The sequence below is a fragment of the Anguilla anguilla genome, chromosome 19 (assembly GCF_013347855.1).
Source record: "Anguilla anguilla isolate fAngAng1 chromosome 19, fAngAng1.pri, whole genome shotgun sequence".
Classification (NCBI taxonomy): domain Eukaryota; kingdom Metazoa; phylum Chordata; class Actinopteri; order Anguilliformes; family Anguillidae; genus Anguilla; species Anguilla anguilla.
Window position 1 is genome coordinate 1,678,205 of NC_049219.1, and position 18,942 is coordinate 1,697,146.

An 18,942-nucleotide genomic window follows, 5' to 3' on the forward strand; every position below is an offset into this window, starting at 1 on the left:
CGTGGCCTTAAAACCATTTGAGCATAGATTTTGTACATGAGATGTGATGCACAAGTCAGCATGTGCCCGTTTACTCTGTACATTCAGATCAACCAGCCTGAGTCCATGTTCAGAGCAGGAACGCTGTAATGTGTGTGTGCTTACACGCCGATATGAATCATCACTCCTAAGAGACAAGCAGGATGGCTGTAGGATGGTGTTAACTCTGCTCCTGTTGTCTGTCATCGACCTTAGCCAGGGGGAGTCCCCTGGAACCCAGCGACAACTCCGGGAAACCCCCTTGAAACCGATGTCAGATCAGGGAGTCGCAGACAAGCAAATTTATTCAATCAATTACTCATTCAATTGTCTGGTCGGGACCACAAGCCGGACATGTACAAATAATGAAAGAAACGGAACCTTATTTGTTCGCAGCGTTAGTGTGTGCACTGAGTCGAGGAAGGATTACTACTCTACAGGATTCCAAAGAAAAACTGCCGCGTTATGGGGTAATAATGGGGGGAAACAATATTTATGACAATGTTATCACTGTCTTTGTCGCCTCCAATCATGAAATTCAACCACCTAAGCTACTGCTGTAAACAACCCAAACTCCAACTAACAGTTCTACTGCTGTACTTCCTCCGTCACCAGCCAGCCCGTCTGCCTCAGCGAACGCTTTTTAAAACACCCAGGCTCACTGTCAAGGTAATCAGCACATCGTTAAACAATTAAACATTTAAAGAGCGGTGCTGATTAGCAACCTCAGCTGTGGTGCAGAGTCCGAGAGCCGCCCCGCCCACTCTCTCTCTGCAGCCAACGCACAAACCACGCCCCCCCTACCACATACCCCCACCGCCCGACTTAGGCCGGGGAGCCATCCGGCTGATGACCCCCCCCCCCCCCCAGAAAGGAAGTCCGCCACCACCATCTGCGCTCCCGGCCTATGAACCACCTTGAAATTAAAGGGCTACAGAGCCAGACACCAACGGGTGATTCGCTCGTTGGCATCCTTCATGCGGTGGAGCCACTGGAGGGGAGCGTGAGGGTGAATGGGCAACTGACTTCCCACCAGATGGCGACGCACTCCTTTTCAATTGTGCTGTACCTCGCCTCCCGCTGTGATAATTTCCGGCTGATGTACAGCACCGGGCAATCGACTCCATCCACCTGCTGGGTCAAAACGGCCCCCAGCCCTCTGTCCGAGGCATCGGTCTGCAGGGTAAAGAGAGAAATTAGGGGTGTATGGAGTTTTGCTCGCAGGTCCATAACGTATTGTACCTCACTTTTACTGGGGCTTGGACCGTCCTCCCAGCTTTCTTTAACTAGGTCCAATATTCCCCGAGGCTTTCTACCGAATAATAACTCAAAGGGAGAAAATCCCGTGGAGGCCTGGGGAACCTCCCGCACTGCAAATAATAGAGGGACTACCCATACATCCCAATTTCGGCTATCGTCGTGAACGAACTATCGAATCATGGACTTCAAAGTTCTATTAAACCGCTCAACGAGCCCGTCCGTTTGGGGATGGTACACGCTGGTTCTGATAGGCCGGACGCCCAATAAGCCGTACAGCTCGTTTAGTGTGCGTGACATAAACGAAGCGCCCCGGTCAGTTAGAACCTCTTTCGGGATTCCGATGCGGGAGATAATCTGAAACAGAGCCTGTGCAACACGTTTAGCTGAAATATTGCGCAACGGCACTGCTTCGGGATACCGGGTCGCATAATCCACTAAGACCAATACGAAACGGTATCCCTGGGTGCTCCGTTCAAATGGGCCGATGAGGTCCATAGCGATTCTATCAAACGGGACCTCTATTAAGGGTAGGGGGCGCAACGGCGCTCTTGGGGTGGCTGGGGCGTTCACTAATTGACATTCAGGACAGGACGCACACCACCAGCGTACGTCCGCCCAAATGCCCGGCCAATAAAACCGAGCCATTATACGGTGTAGTGTCTTATCATACCCTAAGTGTACCGCCATGGGGTTGTAATAAGCCGCCTGGAAAACCATTTCCCTGCAGCTTTTTGGTACCAACAATTGGGTCGTTTCTTCACCGGTCTGAGCGTCACGACACACTCCATACAACCTGTCCCTAATGATAGAAAAATAAGGGTGAGAGAGTACTGCGTCGGGGCGCACCTGCTGACCATCAATGCGCATCACTTGGTCATAGGCAAAGCGTAAGGTGTCGTCCCGAGACTGCTCGAGTGGGAAATCCTCCATGGGGTGGAACACCGGGACCCGGGGAGTCTCAACCTGAGGCTCACCTGGGTCTGCCCCCCCCCTCCTCGGCCGTGTCGGACAGACGTCACACGTCCCTATCAGTCGTGGTCACACCCCAAACAGGTTCCCAGAAATCTTTCGAAACCCCGCCCAATCAGTGCCCAAAATTAGGGGGTGCAGGAGCCGGGAGCTGACCGCAGCCTTCAGAATATGCGTTTTTCCCTGGTAACGAATTTCCACGGGTACTACAGGATACTCGTGCACATCCCCATGCACACACCGAACGGAAACCCAGGACGCCTTTACCAATGCCTCGGATCGAACCAGGCTTTGTTGTATCATGGACTGCATAGCCCCCCCGAGTCCAACAGCGCCTGGTGTTCACTCCCTTGCACCCTTACCGGGATGCAGTACACTCCCTCTGGATCGGGAGCGGAAGTGGGCGGTCCAACCACCCGGACCAGCTGCCCCACTTCCATGATCGGACAGTCGCGGTGCAGATGACCCGGCTGCCCGCACCGCCAACACCCCAGTCCGAGCGCCTGAGGAGCCCTCAGTGAGGCGGAGCCCCCCGCCACTGAGCCTGGGTCTGTAGAGGGAAAATAAGCAGAGGGGAAATTAGGACGAGGGAGGGGAGGGGAGGGGTCGAGGCACGGGGAAGAGGAGAAGGGCCAGCACGAAGAGGGGGTCTCCTCCGGGGAGCCGGTTCCGGCAGCTCTTGCTGCTGGGAGCCAGGGTAAAGCGCCAGGTGGTCCTCCACCAGCGTGACTGCCCCGTCTAAATTGGTTGGTCGATGGCACCGAACCCAGCCCCTCCACGAACCGCTCCAGGACGACCTGCTAGACGACCCCCCCCCCGCGGACCGGATTTCCGGCTGTAGCCAACGCCGGGCTATGTCGGTCAGGCGTTGTGCGTAGGCGAAGGGCCGGTCTCCCGCCCTCAAGTTTGGCTTTTCATTCACCCAGTTACATGGGGTTTTTACAGTACAATCGCCGTACTGCCGTACTTCCTCCGTCACCAGCCTCGGCGAACGCCTTTTAAAACACCCAGGCTCACTGTCAAGGTAATCAGCACATCGTTAAACAATTAAACATTTAAAGAACAGTGCTGATTAGCAACCTCTAATTCTAACAGCTGTGGCGCAGAGTCTGAGAGCCGCCCCGCCCACTCTCTTTCTGCAGCCAACGCACAAACCACGCCCCCCCACCACATCTATATATACAGTTTAACTTGTAGGCTACAGTTGAGGCCAAAGTTTACATGCACCTCGGCTAAAGACATTCAAACTCAATTTTTCACAACTCCACACATTTCATGTTACCATGCATTTCCTGTGTCCATAAGTCCATAAGAGGTCATTTCAAAATAATAGCTAAGAGACATTTTTTTCAGCTTGTATGTACTATATCAAATTTTCAGTGGGTCAAAAGTTTACATGCACTTTGTTAGTATTTGGTGGCATTGCCTTTTAATTGCTTAACTTGAATCAAACACTTGGGGTAAGCTTCCACAGGCTTCTCACAATACTTTGCCAGAATTTTTGCTCATTCCTCCTGCCAGAACTGATGTAAGTCAGTCAGGTTTGTGGGCCTCCTTGCTCGGACACGCTTTTTCAGTGCAGTCCACAAACTTTCTATGGGATTCAGGTCAGGGCTTTGTGATGACCACTCCAATACTTTCACTTTGTTGTCTTTAAGCCATTTTGTCACAACTTTTGAGGTATGCTTTGGACATTGTCCTGCTGGAAGACCAAGTTCTGACCAAGTTTTAACTTTCTAGCTGATGTCTTGTGGTCTTGCTTCAGTATTTCTAGATAATCCTCCTTCCTCATGATGCCATTCATTTTCTGAAGTGCACCAGTCCCATTTCCAGCAAAACACCCCCACAACATGATGCTGCCATCCCCATACTTCACAGTTGGGATGGTGTTCTTCGGATTAAAAGCCTCTACCTTTTTCCTCCATACATAGTGCTGACCGTCATGGCCAAACAGTTCATTTTTTGTTTCATGTGACCAGAGAGCGCTCCTCCAAAAGGCTAGGTCTTCATTCTGGAGATCACCTGCAAACTTCATTCTGGATTTTTTATGCCGGCCTTGGAGTAGGGGCTTCTTCCTTGTACAGCAGCCTTTCAGGCCATGGTGATGTAGGATTCTCTTAATGATGGATGTAGATACTTTGGTACCTGATGCTTCCAACTCCTTCACCAGTTCCTTTGTTGTTGTCTTGGGGTTCAGTTGAACGTTTCGGACCAAAGATTGTTTAGCCCTGGGAGTTAATTTGTGCCTCCGTCCTGAACTCTGCATTGTCTGTGTGAGACCAAGATTTTTATATTTGTATACAATTGTTTGTACAGATGTTTGTGTTACCTTCAGTTGTTTGGAAATTGCTCCTGAGGAGGAACCAGGCTTGTGGAGGTCCACAATTTTTTGGCAGAGTTGCTTGGATTTTCCCATCATATCATGACAAAAAGGCAGTGGCTCTAAAAGTAGGCCCTTAAATACAGCCACGTGTGCCAATTAACTTACAATTAACTCCTAATTATGACAATTGGCCAATCAGCAGCTTGTAAAAAGTAATTGCATCAATTTCTGGAATCTTCCAGCCCGTTTAAAGACACTAAACTAGGTGTATGTAAACCTTTGACCCACTGGAATTCTGATATAGTGAATTAAAGCTGAAATAAATAGGACTCTAATCGATTGTTTTAAAATTACCCCTGATGTGAACAAAGCAGATGCCTTAATTGACTTGTCAAACTAAATGTTTGGCAACATGAAATGTGCAGAGTTATAAAAGACTGAGTTTGAATATCTTTAGCCTAGGTGTATGTAAGCTTTTGGCCTCAACTGTTTGCATGTGTATACATATGTATGTATATATGTCTCTCTCCATATTTCATTATGGTACATACGTTATGTATTATTATTATCAGTTACTCATAGAAAACACAGTACATAATGAAATCTCAACAAAAATGTCAAGGTTCAGGGGGGTTAGGACCCAGGTGTGAAAAACACAAAAGGATAGATACAAATAAGGACTTTACTACAACAAAAAAAGGCAAACACAAACAGGGAACAGATAAGGCCACAAAGGGCAAAACAACAAACTCAAAAAATTCTTAAGAACAAAAAAACACAGAACAGAACAGAGGCAGGAAGGGTAAAGGCATGTGGAACACACAGCACAACACATAAAAAAACGCAAGAAGATACATACAGGTCGGGAACAAGCACAAGTCAAAAACAAACACAAGGAACCAGCACCCAAGTCAAGGGGACAAAGAACGTAAATAGACTGGGGTAACAAGACACAGGTGAACTCAAAAAACAATCAAACCAGAAGGAAGGGAAAACGAGAGGCACGTGGGGACGTTGATTAAATAACGAGACCATACAATAATTGAAAGCAATAATACAATTAACCATTACATTACATTACATTACAGGCATTTAGCAGACGCTCTTATCCAGAGCGACGTACCAGTGCATTAGTTCAAGGTGCAGAGGTGCAGAAAAACACACTAGAGTGAAGTAAAGATCGTAGTGCCAGAAATGACCACAGATCAGGACTCCAACCCTGTAGGGTAACCTGTTCAGCAAACAAACAAACAATCCTTCCAAGTACAAAACTAGCACTGAAATCACATTTGCCTAATCAAAATCAGACAAAACAATCCTGCCAAATACAAAACTAACATGATAGCATTAGCCTAACTAGGTACAAACTAGAGGCTAGGGAGGGGTGGGGAGAGGTGCAGCCTGAAGAGATGAGTCTTTAGTCTGCGCTTGAAGGTAATCAGATTCTCTGCTGTTCTGACTGCCACGGGAAGGTCATTCCACCAGCGAGGGGCCAGGACAGACAGCAGACGCGAACGGAAGATACAGACACGAAGAGGAGGAGGTGCCAAGCGTCCAGAGGCGGCAGAACGGAGAGGTCTGGCTGGTGTGTAGGGTCTGATGATCCTCTGGATGTATCCTGGTGCTGACCCCTTAGCTGCCTGGTATGCAAGCACCAAAGTCTTAAATTTAATGCGAGCCATAACAGGCAGCCAGTGGAGGTCAGTGAGCAGGGGGGTGACATGGGAATGTCTGGGGAGGTTGTAGACCAGAAGAGCTGCAGCATTCTGGATGAGCTACAGGGGTCTGATGGCGACAGGAGAACAAGCAGGACACAAAACAGAAGTGCCGCCATCTGGCAGCCCAACAGAGAAAAACAGACAGAAACACAGAACCATGACAAAAAACACGTTTTCAACGTACAAAAATGCCAAGATACTCACCCACACAAAGCACTGTCTATAAGCCTATAATTAAAACTTGCAAAATCTAGGCCTTTAAAATTTTTTTGACATCAATACTTTTCATATAAAAAAAGGGTGGGGCAGTGAATAAATAAATACATATATATAATAATGGCAAATATTGTGGCCTATTAAAACATTTTTTAATCTTACAAAACTATCCAGACATTTTCCCAAGTAATGTACTGTATGGCTGTGTGTTGCATAAAGTTTAGCACAATATTACCATTTATTTTACAATGTAAAAATCATATTTGTGAATAATAATAAAAAGAAAAAGAATTATTTTATTCCAAACAGCACCCAAAGCACTGGATGCAGACAATTGTTCAAACATAGTGTTGCCATTTTCACAATTTCAGGTGTAACAGCTGAATAGCTAAATTTCCGTGATGGGTGTTTTACTTTCATGTGACACATAAACTTTGAATGACAACATTCTCAACATAGAATAAGACCATCTAACTGCTCATGATATTAGCTCTCCAACAACACCAAACATGACTTTACTGCATATTAGATTGGCTAAATAGTTTAGACAAAGACCGTGAAACAAAGTCCTGGTCCCAAAAACACTTAAGTGTGCCAGGAATCCTCTAAGATAACAAGAACCTGCTGGAAGGAGACGTTAAATCCCAACATCAATATAATTCACAAGTTGTTGAATAGGCCTGATAGTGCTAAAATGTGCCTACATCTACATGGATTAAATATTTGTTTCTTCTGCATGACTTATTAAATAGAGTGACTGGTGCAGCTAATAAAAAATACAAAATATACAAAACTCCGCCCATCGAACACTCAGTTGAGCCAGTAAACCTAAGCAAGGAAATGCGGTCCAAAAGAGAAACTGAAACTTAACGGCCATTTTAAAAACGGAAGAGAAAGAATCCCTAGAAAAGAAGGAATTAAAATAAATGTAAAAAAACGGAGTGAACAGCCTGTTGTGGAGTGGAACTGAGGTAAGACAAGCTGAAGGTAAAGGGCTGCGGGGAGGAATGGGAATCTGTAGGTATAATCGCATTAACCCGCGTAATTCAGGAAAACTGACAACTGGCAATAAAATGGTGTGTTTAATGCGTAGCCCGATAAGCTAAGAGCTTTCATTACAACTTTATTCAAGACTCATCTTAAAAAGAGGTCCATAGCGGGTAAAATAGACAATAAAGATAATGGCACATAGGCAATACTATCATCTCATAAAAAACACGTTCTCAACGTACAAAAATGCCAAGTTACTCACACATACAAGACATACCCCGTCTATAGCTCATTCATTCAGACTGCCAAAATCCAGGCCGGCGATTTAAATGATTGATATCAAAATGATGCCAAGTTACGGTACTACAAACAATATAGGCTATCTTGCCTCACCGAAATTACATAAAATGTATTCCAAAGCAATGCTACCCAATATGTCCTCAATTCTTTCATGTCACTTGACCCTGTGTGTATAAGCATGCAGTACATGGACAGGCCAAACATATGTGTGGATGGCTTTCTCACAGTCAAGACTGATTGAATTGGCGTCTATATGTCCAATTTGTATTGGTATGTATGTATTTCGCTGCCCAGCCTTTCTGTTGCGTGAATGATTGTATGTTTCTTGGTATAAATGTCTGTTCGTAAATGTGAATGTAACATGCTGCGAGGGAAATGTCCCCATGGGGATAAAGAAGTTCTCTATGTATGTATGTACAATATGTATTTTGCATGCAGTATTTATGGTACGTAGCAAATATACAATCACTTGTATATGTACTGAAATTCAGTTCAGAAGCAAGTATAAACGTTTTCTGGAGAAATATGCTGACTGTAGTTACTGACCAGCAGTTTTCTCCATGAATTTCAATGTGTTCCATGAGGCAATTCGAAATATTTGACACTTTGATCTGACACAAAGTTTGCATGACATTGTAAAATGCTAAGATTACAAAACACAGGGCCAAGTGACTTGAAAAAATTGAGGAAATATTGGGTAGCATTGCTTTGGAATACATCTTATTTAATGGACTGGTCTTGTATGTGTGAGTAACTTGGCGTTTTTTAACGTTGAAAACGTGACCAAGGGGACATTTCCCTCGCAGCTTGTTACATTCACATTTACGAACAGACATTTATACCAAGAAACATATACAATCATTCACACAACAGAAAGGCTGGCCAGCGAAATACATACATACCAATACAAATTGGACACATAGACGCCTAGTCAATCAATCTTGACTGTGAGAAAGCCATCCACACATATGTTTGGCCTGTCCACGTACTGCATGCTTATACACAAAGGGCCAAGTGACTTGAAAGAATTGAGGAAATATTGGGTAGCATTGCTTTGGAATACATCTTATTTAATTTTGGTGAGGCAAGATAGCCTATATTGTTTGTAGTACCGTAACTTGGCATCATTTTGATATCAATACTTTTAATGGCAGGCCTGGATTTTGGCAGTCTGAATGAATGAGTTATAGACGGTGTATGTCTTGTATGTGTGAGTAACTTGGCATTTTTGTACGTTGAAAACGTGTTTTTTATGAGATCAATACATACATTGGGTATATCAGTGGGATAAAATGCACAAATAACATAATATGGTGCGTACATATTTTAATGCACCAAACTTAATTTAATTACCTTTTTGTGTTACACGTTTACATTATGTGGCCCTCACAGTGTATTATTATGTCTGTGCGTTATCATGTTCTTCTTGTGTGTATTTACAGGTCTGCCAATTTGGGTCAGAACCCACTTGTGAATCTGATCTGGTGTGTTCAGGTGTCCTGAGACAGGGGGCGTTGTTTCTAAAATGAGTTCCTCAGAGGAGACCGAGACTGACGATGGAACCCACGGCCCTGCGAGAAAGAGGTAAAAATGCATGAATCAGAGAGTTAATGTGCTGTGAGTAAGAGCTGCAGTTAGAGGATGAGTTTAACTAAAAGCTCTGTCTCCATGTGCTGTGAGTTAGAGCTGCAGTGAGAACATGAGTTTAACTGGAAGCCCTCTCTCCGTGTGCTGTGAGTTAGAGCTGCAGTGAGAAGATGAGTTTAACTGGAAGCCCTCTCTCCGTGTGCAGTGAGTTAGAGCTGCAGTAAGAGGATGCATTTAACTGGAAACCCTGTCTCCATGTAGCCTACTGTGAGTTGGAGCTGCAGTAAGAGTATGAGTTTAACTGGAAGCTCTGTCTCCATATGCTGAGTGTTATAGCTGCAGTAAAGGGATGAGTTTAACTGGAGGATCTGTCTCCATGTGCTGTGAGTTCGAGCAGCAGTAGGAGGATGAGTTTAACTGGAAGCTCTGTCTCCATGTAATGTGAGTTAGAACTGCAGTAAGAGGATGAGTTTAACTGGAAGCTTTGTCTCCATGTGCTGTGAGGTAGAGCTGCAGTAAGAAGATGAGTTTATCTGGAAGCTCTTTCTCCATGTGCTGTGAGTTAGAGCTGCAGTTATAGGATGAGTTTAACTAAAAGCTCTGTCTCCATGTGCTGTGAGGTAGAGCTGCAGTAAGAGTATGAATTTAACTGGAAGCTCTGTCTCCATGTAATGTGAATTAGAACTGCAGTAAAATGATGAGTTTAACTGGAAGCTCTGTCTCCATGTGCTGTGAGTTAGAGCTGCTGTAAGAGGATGAGTTTAACTGGAAGCTCTGTCTCCATGTGCTGTGAGTTAGAGCTGCAGTAAGATGATGAGTTTAACTGGAAGCTCTGTCTCCATGTGCTGTGAGTTAGAGCTGCAGTAAGAGGATGAGTTTAACTGGAAGCTCTGTCTCCATGTTTGTTCACAGGGTCCGGGTAAAGAAGGCAGAGTCACCTGTACCCAGCTGTCTGTCTATGAAGAGTGGTCATTCAATGCTTCTTCCATACAACTTCAGAGGAGAGTTCACAGGTGATCAAAGGTAAGGAAACAAGTTTATACTGACACTATGGTTAAATAAAACTTAAAACACATCATGACACTTTAAAATGAGTTAATACACACATGTTGACGAGAATGTGCTATCATACACCCCACTAAACCAAAAAGCAGCCACTGAGATTTATATCACATTCGGATGTGCTGTGAGTTAGAGCTGCAGTAGGAGTATGAGTTTAACTGGGAGCTCTGTCTCCATGTACTGTGAGTTAGAGCTGCAGTAAGAGGATGAGTTTAACTGGAAGCTCTGTCTCCATGTGTTGTGAGTTTGAGCTGCAGTAAGAAGATGAGTTTAACTGGAAGCTCTGTCTCCATGTGCTGTGAGTTATAGCTGCAGCAAGAGGATGAGTTTAACTGGAAGCTCTGTCTCCATGTGCTGTGAGTTAGAGCTGCAGTAAGAGGATGAGTTTAACTGGAAGCTCTGTCTCCATGTGCTGTGAGTTAGAGCTGCAGTAAGAGGATGAGTTTAACTGGAAGCTGTGTCTCCATGTGCTGTGAGTTAGAGCTGCATTAAGATGATGAGTTTAACTGGAAGCTCTGTCTCCATGTGCTGTGAGTTCGAGCTGCAGTAAGAGGATGAGTTTAACTGGAAGCTCTGTCTTCATGTGCTGTGAGTTAGAGCTGCAGTAAGAGGATGAGTTTAACTGGAAGCTCTGTCTCCATGTGCTGTGAGTTAGAGCTGCAGTAAGAGGATGAGTTTAACTGGAAGCTCTGTCTCCATGTTTGTTCACAGGGTCCGGGTAAAGAAGGCAGAGTCACCTGTACCCAGCTGTCTGTCTATGAAGAGTGGTCATTCAATGCTTCTTCCATACAACTTCAGAGGAGAGTTCACAGGTGATCAAAGGTAAGGAAACTAGTTTATACTGACACTATGGTTAAATAAAACTTAAAACACATCATGACACTTTAAAATGAGTTAATACACACATGTTGACGAGAATGTGCTATCATACACCCCACTAAACCAAAAAGCAGCCACTGAGATTTATATCACATTCGGATGTGCTGTGAGTTAGAGCTGCAGTAGGAGTATGAGTTTAACTGGGAGCTCTGTCTCCATGTACTGTGAGTTAGAGCTGCAGTAAGAGGATGAGTTTAACTGGAAGCTCTGTCTCCATGTGTTGTGAGTTTGAGCTGCAGTAAGAAGATGAGTTTAACTGGAAGCTCTGTCTCCATGTGCTGTGAGTTAGAGCTGCAGTAAGAGGATAAGTTTAACTGGAAGCTCTGTCTCCATGTGCTGTGAGTTCGAGCTGCAGTTAGAGTGAGTTTAAATGGAAGCTCTGTCCATGTACTGTGAGTTAGAGCTGCAGTAAGAGGATGAGTTTAACTGGAAGCTCTGTCTTCATGTGCTGTGATTTAGAGCTGCAGCAAGAGGATGAGTTTAACTGGATGCTCTGTCTTCATGTGCTGTGAGTTAGAGCTGCAGTAAGAGGATGAGTTTAACTGGAAGCTCTGTCTCCATGTGCTGTGGGTTAAAGCTGCAATTAAAGGATGAGTTTAACTGGATGCTCTATCTCCATGTGCTGTGAGTTAGAGCTGCAGTAAGAAGATGAGTTTAACTGGAAGCTCTGTCTCCATGTACTGTGAGTTTGTGCTGCAGTAAGAGGATGAGTTTAATTGGAAGCTCTGTCTTCATGTGCTGTGAGTTAGAGCTGCAGTAAGAGGATGAGTTTAACTGGACCAACTGTCTCCTTGTGCTGTGAGTTAGAGCTATAGTAAACGAGTTTAACTGCGTTGTGTCTCATGATTTATTCACAGAATTCCCTGCTCACCGGATTTACGTCGTTTAGACGAGGAGAGTTCAGAGAAACGTTCCCCCTTAAAACAGGTATGATATATACTTTTTCTATTTCAATATTTGAAGTTGATTTGACTTTCAGACGATCAGATTGAATATGTAATCAGGTTAATTAAAGTCTATAAAAAGTGCTCTGGCCCTCTTTGGCTCACAGAACGACTGAATTTTTTTTTAGGATCCAAAAACGATGACAGTGGAAATCTCCAAACAGAATGTTTTAAAGTTCAAAGTTCAAAGGCTTTATTTGTCACATGCATATACATGTACATACAGTGATATGCTGGTGAGACAAACTCCTTGTAGACTGCAACATAACGCTTCAATAATAACAATATACAGAAAAATAAAATAAAAATAATAACATAATATAATATAACATATGAATACAAATTAAAAGAGAAGAACATAAGGAGCAGTTATTTTAAAAAATGAGCAATACAAATACATTTTTAAAAAGTAAGTCCTAAAATAAGTCATAGGAAGCAGTGCAACCTATGATATATAATTAAATAAGTACAATAAAGAAAAAGAAAAATACAAAGTAAACCGTGGGACGGTAAGGTGCTGCAGTGTACATTGAGGTAAAGGTGCTATGTGCTTGAGGTGAAAATACTATTCCAGGACAGTTGTCCTGGCAGTGCAGTTAAAAGCACTGATGTCCTGAGGGAGGAAGCTCCTCCTAAGTCTCTCAGTGCTGGTCCTGTGGCTGCGTAGGCGTTTGCCTGACCGCAGCAGCTCAAACAGTCCGTTGTTGGGATGGAAATTGTCCTTCATAATCCTCTTTGCTCTGCTTAAGCACCTCCTGGGGTACAGGTCCTGCAGAGTGGGGAGTGTGGTCCCCATGGTACGCTCAGCTGACCGCACCACCCTCTGCAGGGCTCTCCGGTCCAGAGAGGAGCAGTTCCTGCACCAGACGGTGATGTTCCCCAGCAGGATTCTCTCAATGGTTGCAGAGTAGAAGGTTTTCAGGATCTTCTTGGAGACTCTGAACTTCCTCAGCTGTCTGAGGTGATACAGGCGCTGCCTTGCCTTTCTCACCACAGTGTCGGTGTGCAGTGTCCATGTCAGGTCCTCTGTGATGTGGACACCGAGGTACTTGAAATTGCTCACCCTCTCTACCGTTGACCCATTGATCTGTAGAGGGGTGTCGGTCCTCATGCCTGTTTCTTCTTACAGAAGTCCACCACCATCTCCTTGGTTTTGCTGACGTTCAGGAAGAGACGGTTGTCCTGGCCCCACAGTGACAGGTCTGCCACCTCCTGGAGATAGGCCTTCTCGTTGTCGTTGGTGATCGGGCCCACCACCACTGTGTCCTCAGCAAACTTGACGATGGTGTTGGACTCAAACCTGGCCTCACAGTCATGTGTGTACAGGGAGTACAGCAGAGGGCTCAACACACACCCCTGGGGGGCTCCAGTGCTGAGGGTGAGGGGGTTTGAGGTGTGCTTACCCACTCTAACCACCTGGGGTCTGGCGGTCAGGAAATCCAGTATCCAGGCACAAACTGGAAGTGTTCAGTCCCAGGACAGTCAGTTTAGCAGCCAGTCTGGAGGGGACTATGGTATTGAAAGCTGAGCTGAAATCAATGAACGGCAATCTTACATAGCCCCCCCTCTGTTGTCGAGGTGAGAGAAAGTGGCATGCAGAACCTGACAGACCGCATCGTCCGTGGATCTGTTGGGGCGGTAAGCAAACTGCAGAGGGTCCAAGGTGCTGGGAAGAGAGGAGCAGATGTAGTCCTTGACTAGCCTCTCAAAGCACTTCATCACCACCGAGGTGGTAGTCATTCAGGCAGGCTGGGGAAGCGTTCTTGGGTACAGGGACAATGGTGGACCTCTTGAAGCATGTGGGGACCATGGACTGGGCCAGGGAGAGGTTGATTATGGTGGTGAACACAGGAGCCAGGAGATCAGCGCAGGTCTTGAGGACTCGTCCGAAGATTCCGTCTGGCCCTGCTGCTTTCCTGGTGTCCACCCGTTTCAAGGCTCCCCTCACATAGTGCTCTGACAGGACAAGTGAGCTTGCAGCTCCAGGGGGGGAACTCGTGTTATACACGCTAACTGTGCTAGCCGCCGGGCTAATGTTAGCATTGTTAGCCTTGAAACGTGCATAAAAAGAGTTCAGCTCCACTCTGTCCTTGTAGTGATGCTTCGCATCCTAGATTGCTCGCCTCAGCCTGTAGGACACCACCTTGTACTCTGTCATGTCCCAAGACACCAGTCCCGCGTTAGGCAGTGGTGATAGGCAGTGGTGTGTTCAGAGCAACGCAGATGGATCTGTCACCCCACGGTTTCTGGTTAGGAAAACACTTAACTTTCACCGTAGGGATAACTTTGTCCACCACCGTTGTAATGAAGCCGGTCACCACTTCCGTAAACACGTTGACGTCATCAGAGGTGGACGGGAACCTGTCCCAGTCGACTTTGACCAGCGCGTCCTGTAGAGTGGCCTCTGATTGGGCGGTCCAGCACTTGACCTCTCGCGACACCACCTCTTCCCGTACCCTCCGTTGTTTGTATTCTGTTATCAGGAAGATGGCGGCATGGTCTGATTTGCCAAATGATGGTAGAGAGGTAGCCTTGTAGCCCTCCTTGAACGGTGAATAGCAGTGATCAAGTATCTTGTCCTTTCGGGTAGGACATTTGACGTGTTGGTAAAAGTTTGGCATAAGGTTTGCCTTGTTGAAGTCCCCTGCCACGATGAGGGGAGCGTCTGGATGCTTGGTCTGTAGTCCGCTTAGCACATCATGTAACACCGACAAAGCCTCGTCGTGTCCGCTTGTGGTGGAATGTAAACGGCCCTAGTGATCACTGCGGAAACTCCCGGGGCAGGTAGAATGGACACTCAGCACTCAGTTTGTATAGTTAGCATTAAAAAATGTATTGCACTGAGAAACTTAATTCAACTCAACAACTAAATTATTCCAAGGACATTAGTGATTCATCACAAGTAGTGTCCCTAAAAAACATAAATCAGGAGCAAAAGCTGCATTTAGGCGAATATATATATATATATGTTCTAAAGTATCTTTTCCTGTTCTGGCCTTCCTACAAGAGAAAAGTAGAGAAAAAAGAGAAATGAGACATTGCAGGCATTTAGCAGTCACTCTTAGTCAGAGCGACTTACACAACTTTTTACACAGCATTTACATTGCTTCCTTTTATACAGCTGGATATGAACTGAAGCAATGCAGGTTAAATATCTTGCTCAAGGGTACAACAGCAGTGTCCTACCTGGGATTCAAACCTCTGACAAGACCAGCTCCTCACCCATTATACTACACTGCCACCCATAATAAAGCAAGGCTTTGTTTCCATGGCTCTGATACAGCACACCTCTTCATGTGTTTATTTTACACTGATACAGCACACCTCTTCATGTGTTTATTTCACACTGATACAGCACACCTCTTCATGTGTTTATTTCACACTGATACAGCACACCTCTTCATGTGTTTATTTCACAATGATACAACACACCTTTATGTGTTTATTTTACACTGATATGGCAAAACTATTCATGTGTTTATTTCAGTCTCTCCTGCGCACTCTGATGAAGCTGAAGAAGACTGAAAAGTTGAAACTGTTTCAGAGCCATCTGAGCCAGGGTTGCCCAGAATGCTTACATAGTCTTCCTGAAGATCCTTCTGTACTGGATAAGCTTATGAAGATCAAGGAAGTGTTCAAGAGTCATCAAATTGCTGATTACCCAGAATGCACTGAGAGAGGGCAGGAGGATCCTGAGGCCCTGTACATAGTTGAGAAGATGCTGGAGACCTGTGGCATTGAGGGGTCTCTGAATATCACACTCCATATCCTGAGGAACATGAAGAAGAAGGATGTCACTGACCCACTGGAGAGAGATGAGCAGCACAGTAAGAATGTTCTCTCATTGCTACTGTGGCCATTAGAATGCTGAAATGAGTTTAGCCAACAAATATAACAGAGTACAAAATAACAGAGTACTGATTTATAGTATTCACACTTTGAAAATAGTGTTTTACATCAACAGTCTTGCATATAAAAGCCATCACACACAACATGTACAGGAAGGCATTTCAATTCAAATATAGCATCCAGCAGTAATAATGGGGGCAATCAGATGCACATGAGATTAAATGTCCTTAAAACCAGGAGCCTTGGCTTGGCTAAAACCAAAGCCAGTTACTAAACCACTGTCCCATCAGACTGACTGCCCTGAGGTTTTATCCTGGATTAAAGAGCACCGATCATAATAATTATAAGATAATTAAATTACTGCATGACCCATGAAGACCATATTTATCGTAAAGACACATCATACTATGAACAATTAAGAAATTGAATGTTGAAATGGAAATGAATCGTTTTTATGTTTTCATTGTTGTGTGTACAACAGTTTGTGAGAAGTGTGAAACACTACTAGAGGTAGGGGCAACACTTTACTTGAAGGTGCAGTTATACCATATTGGGCATATCTTCATGATACATAACAAATAAACCTTGCCTGTTCATTTCACAATGTGTCCTCATGATACAGAATTATTTCATATTAACAGAAGAGATGTAACAGGGCTGGCCTTGTTTCGCATGTGTAATCAAACATATTGTTAACTGTTCCATGTTTCCTACATTGGCGTTAATCAGTAATAACCTATTGTTACCAAATTAGTTACAATTTAACTACATAGGTATAGCTACAACTTAATGTGGAACACTTTCAGAGCTGTGTAAAACATTGTGAAATCTTTCTGCATAAGTTTTTTTTTTTGTCTATTTCTGTTATTTTAAACATTGGTTCTCATATTTCCTCTCCTCAGATGAATTCAAAGAAAGAGCCCAGCAGGCACTGAAACCTCATCTGAAGAAGAGGTTTGAATGCATATTTGAAGGTTTAGCAAAGCAAGGCCACCAAATCCTCCTCAATGAGATCTATACAGAGCTCTACATCACAGAGGGGGGAAGTAGGGGGGTCAATGATGAACATGAGATCAGACAGATTGAGATAGCATCGAAGAGACACACCACAGAGGAGATTGCAATCCTCTGCAATGACATCTTTAAGCCTTCACCTGGACAAGAGAAACCCATCAGAACTGTGCTTACAAAGGGCATCGCTGGCATTGGGAAAACAGTCTCTGTGCAGAAGTTCATTCTGGACTGGGCAGATGGAAAAGCCAATCAGGACATTGATTTCATCTTCACTCTTCCTTTCCGAGATCTGAATCTGAAAAAGGAGAGAGAATTTAGTCTCATGGAACTTCTGCAGCAATACCATCCACAACTGAAAGAGATCAAAAGTTTTGAAGGTGATGAAGTCAAAGTTGTGTTCATCTTTGATGGTCTGGATGAGTGTCGACTTGCTCTAGATTTCCAAAGCAATGAGATTTGCTGTGATATAACAGAATCATCATCATTGGATGTGCTGCTGACCAACCTCATTAAGGGGAATCTGCTTCCCTCTGCCCTCCTCTGGATCACCTCCCGACCAGCAGCAGCCAATCAGATCCCTCCTGAGTGCGTCCACCAGGTGACAGAGGTACGAGGATTCAATGACCCACAGAAGGAGGAGTACTTCAGGAAGAGAATCAGAGATCGGAACAAGGCCAGCAAAATTATCTCACACATAAAGTCATCCAGGAGTCTCTACATCATGTGTCACATACCAGTCTTCTGCTGGATTTCTGCTACTGTTCTGGAGACAATGTTGGATAAAGTGAGTGGAGACCTGCCCAAAACTCTGACTGAAATGTACACACACTTCCTGCTCATTCAGACTAATGTGAAGAATGAGAAGTATCATGGCACCAATGAGACAACCCCAAAGAAAATTTCAGCATCAAATACAGAAATCATCCTGAAACTGGGGCAGCTGGCTTTACGACAGCTGGAAAGGGGCAATCTGATATTCTATGAAGAGGACCTGAGAGAGATGGGCATTGATGTCAGTGAAGCTTCAGTGTACTCTGGGGTGTGCACAGAGATCTTTAAAGAGGAGTGTGGGTTGGGTGAGGAGAAGGTCTACTGCTTTGTGCATCTGAGCATTCAGGAGTATCTGGCTGCCTTGTTTGTGTTTCATTCATGTATGAATAAGAACAGAAATGTACTCAGAGCAGAAGAATCAAAACCTCGCAGTGACAGAGTGCAGCTGTCTGAGTTACACAGGACTGCAGTGGATCAGGCCTTAGAGAGTAAGAATGGACACCTGGACCTTTTCCTCAGATTCCTTCTAGGCCTCTCTCTGGACTCCATTCAGACTCTATTAGGAGGAATACTGACACAGACAGGAAGCAGATCACCTGTACCAGATCCACAGACACAGACAGGAAGCAGATCAGCCTGCATTGAGGAAACAGTATTGTACATAAAGGAGAGGATCAAAAAAGAATCTTCAGCAGAGAGGACCATAAATCTGTTCCACTGTCTCAATGAACTGAATGACAACTCTCTAGTGGAGGAAATCAAGAATCTCCAGAGATCAGGAAAACACTCTAATGAAAAGCTGGAACCACACCAATGTTCAGCCCTGGCCTTTGTGTTACTGATGTCAGAGGAGATCCTAGATGAGTTTGACTTGAAGACCTACAACACATCAGCAGCAGGTCATCAGAGACTGCTACCAGTACTCAGGAACTGCAGGAAGGCCATGTGAGTATGGTGTAATAATTAAAGTAGATAATGACAGCATGTTTTTATAAACACTTCATAGTTAAAGTGAAAATAGAATACAATAAAATTGTCAGGC

General features: G+C 44.6%; 2 protein-coding genes across 2 annotated transcripts in view; both read left to right on the top strand.

Annotated features, from left to right (window-relative positions):
- Window positions 1-13,718, top strand: part of LOC118218938 — an 84,326-nt gene extending 70,608 nt beyond the window's left edge. Inside the window, exons 3-7 of the mRNA XM_035401713.1 lie at window positions 10,294-10,404; window positions 11,155-11,265; window positions 12,180-12,249; window positions 13,096-13,227; window positions 13,396-13,718. Of these exons, the coding sequence (XP_035257604.1) occupies window positions 10,294-10,404; window positions 11,155-11,265; window positions 12,180-12,249; window positions 13,096-13,227; window positions 13,396-13,488 (517 nt within the window). The 3' untranslated portion in view covers window positions 13,489-13,718. The remainder of the gene's footprint in view (window positions 1-10,293; window positions 10,405-11,154; window positions 11,266-12,179; window positions 12,250-13,095; window positions 13,228-13,395) is intronic.
- LOC118218882 (NACHT, LRR and PYD domains-containing protein 3-like) overlaps window positions 1-18,942 on the top strand; it is a gene marked incomplete at its 3' end in the record, with an annotated part of 393,893 nt that overhangs the window by 354,547 nt on the left and 20,404 nt on the right. The window contains exons 8-9 of the mRNA XM_035401609.1: window positions 15,754-16,093; window positions 17,018-18,845. Of these exons, the coding sequence (XP_035257500.1) occupies window positions 15,754-16,093; window positions 17,018-18,845 (2,168 nt within the window). The remainder of the gene's footprint in view (window positions 1-15,753; window positions 16,094-17,017; window positions 18,846-18,942) is intronic.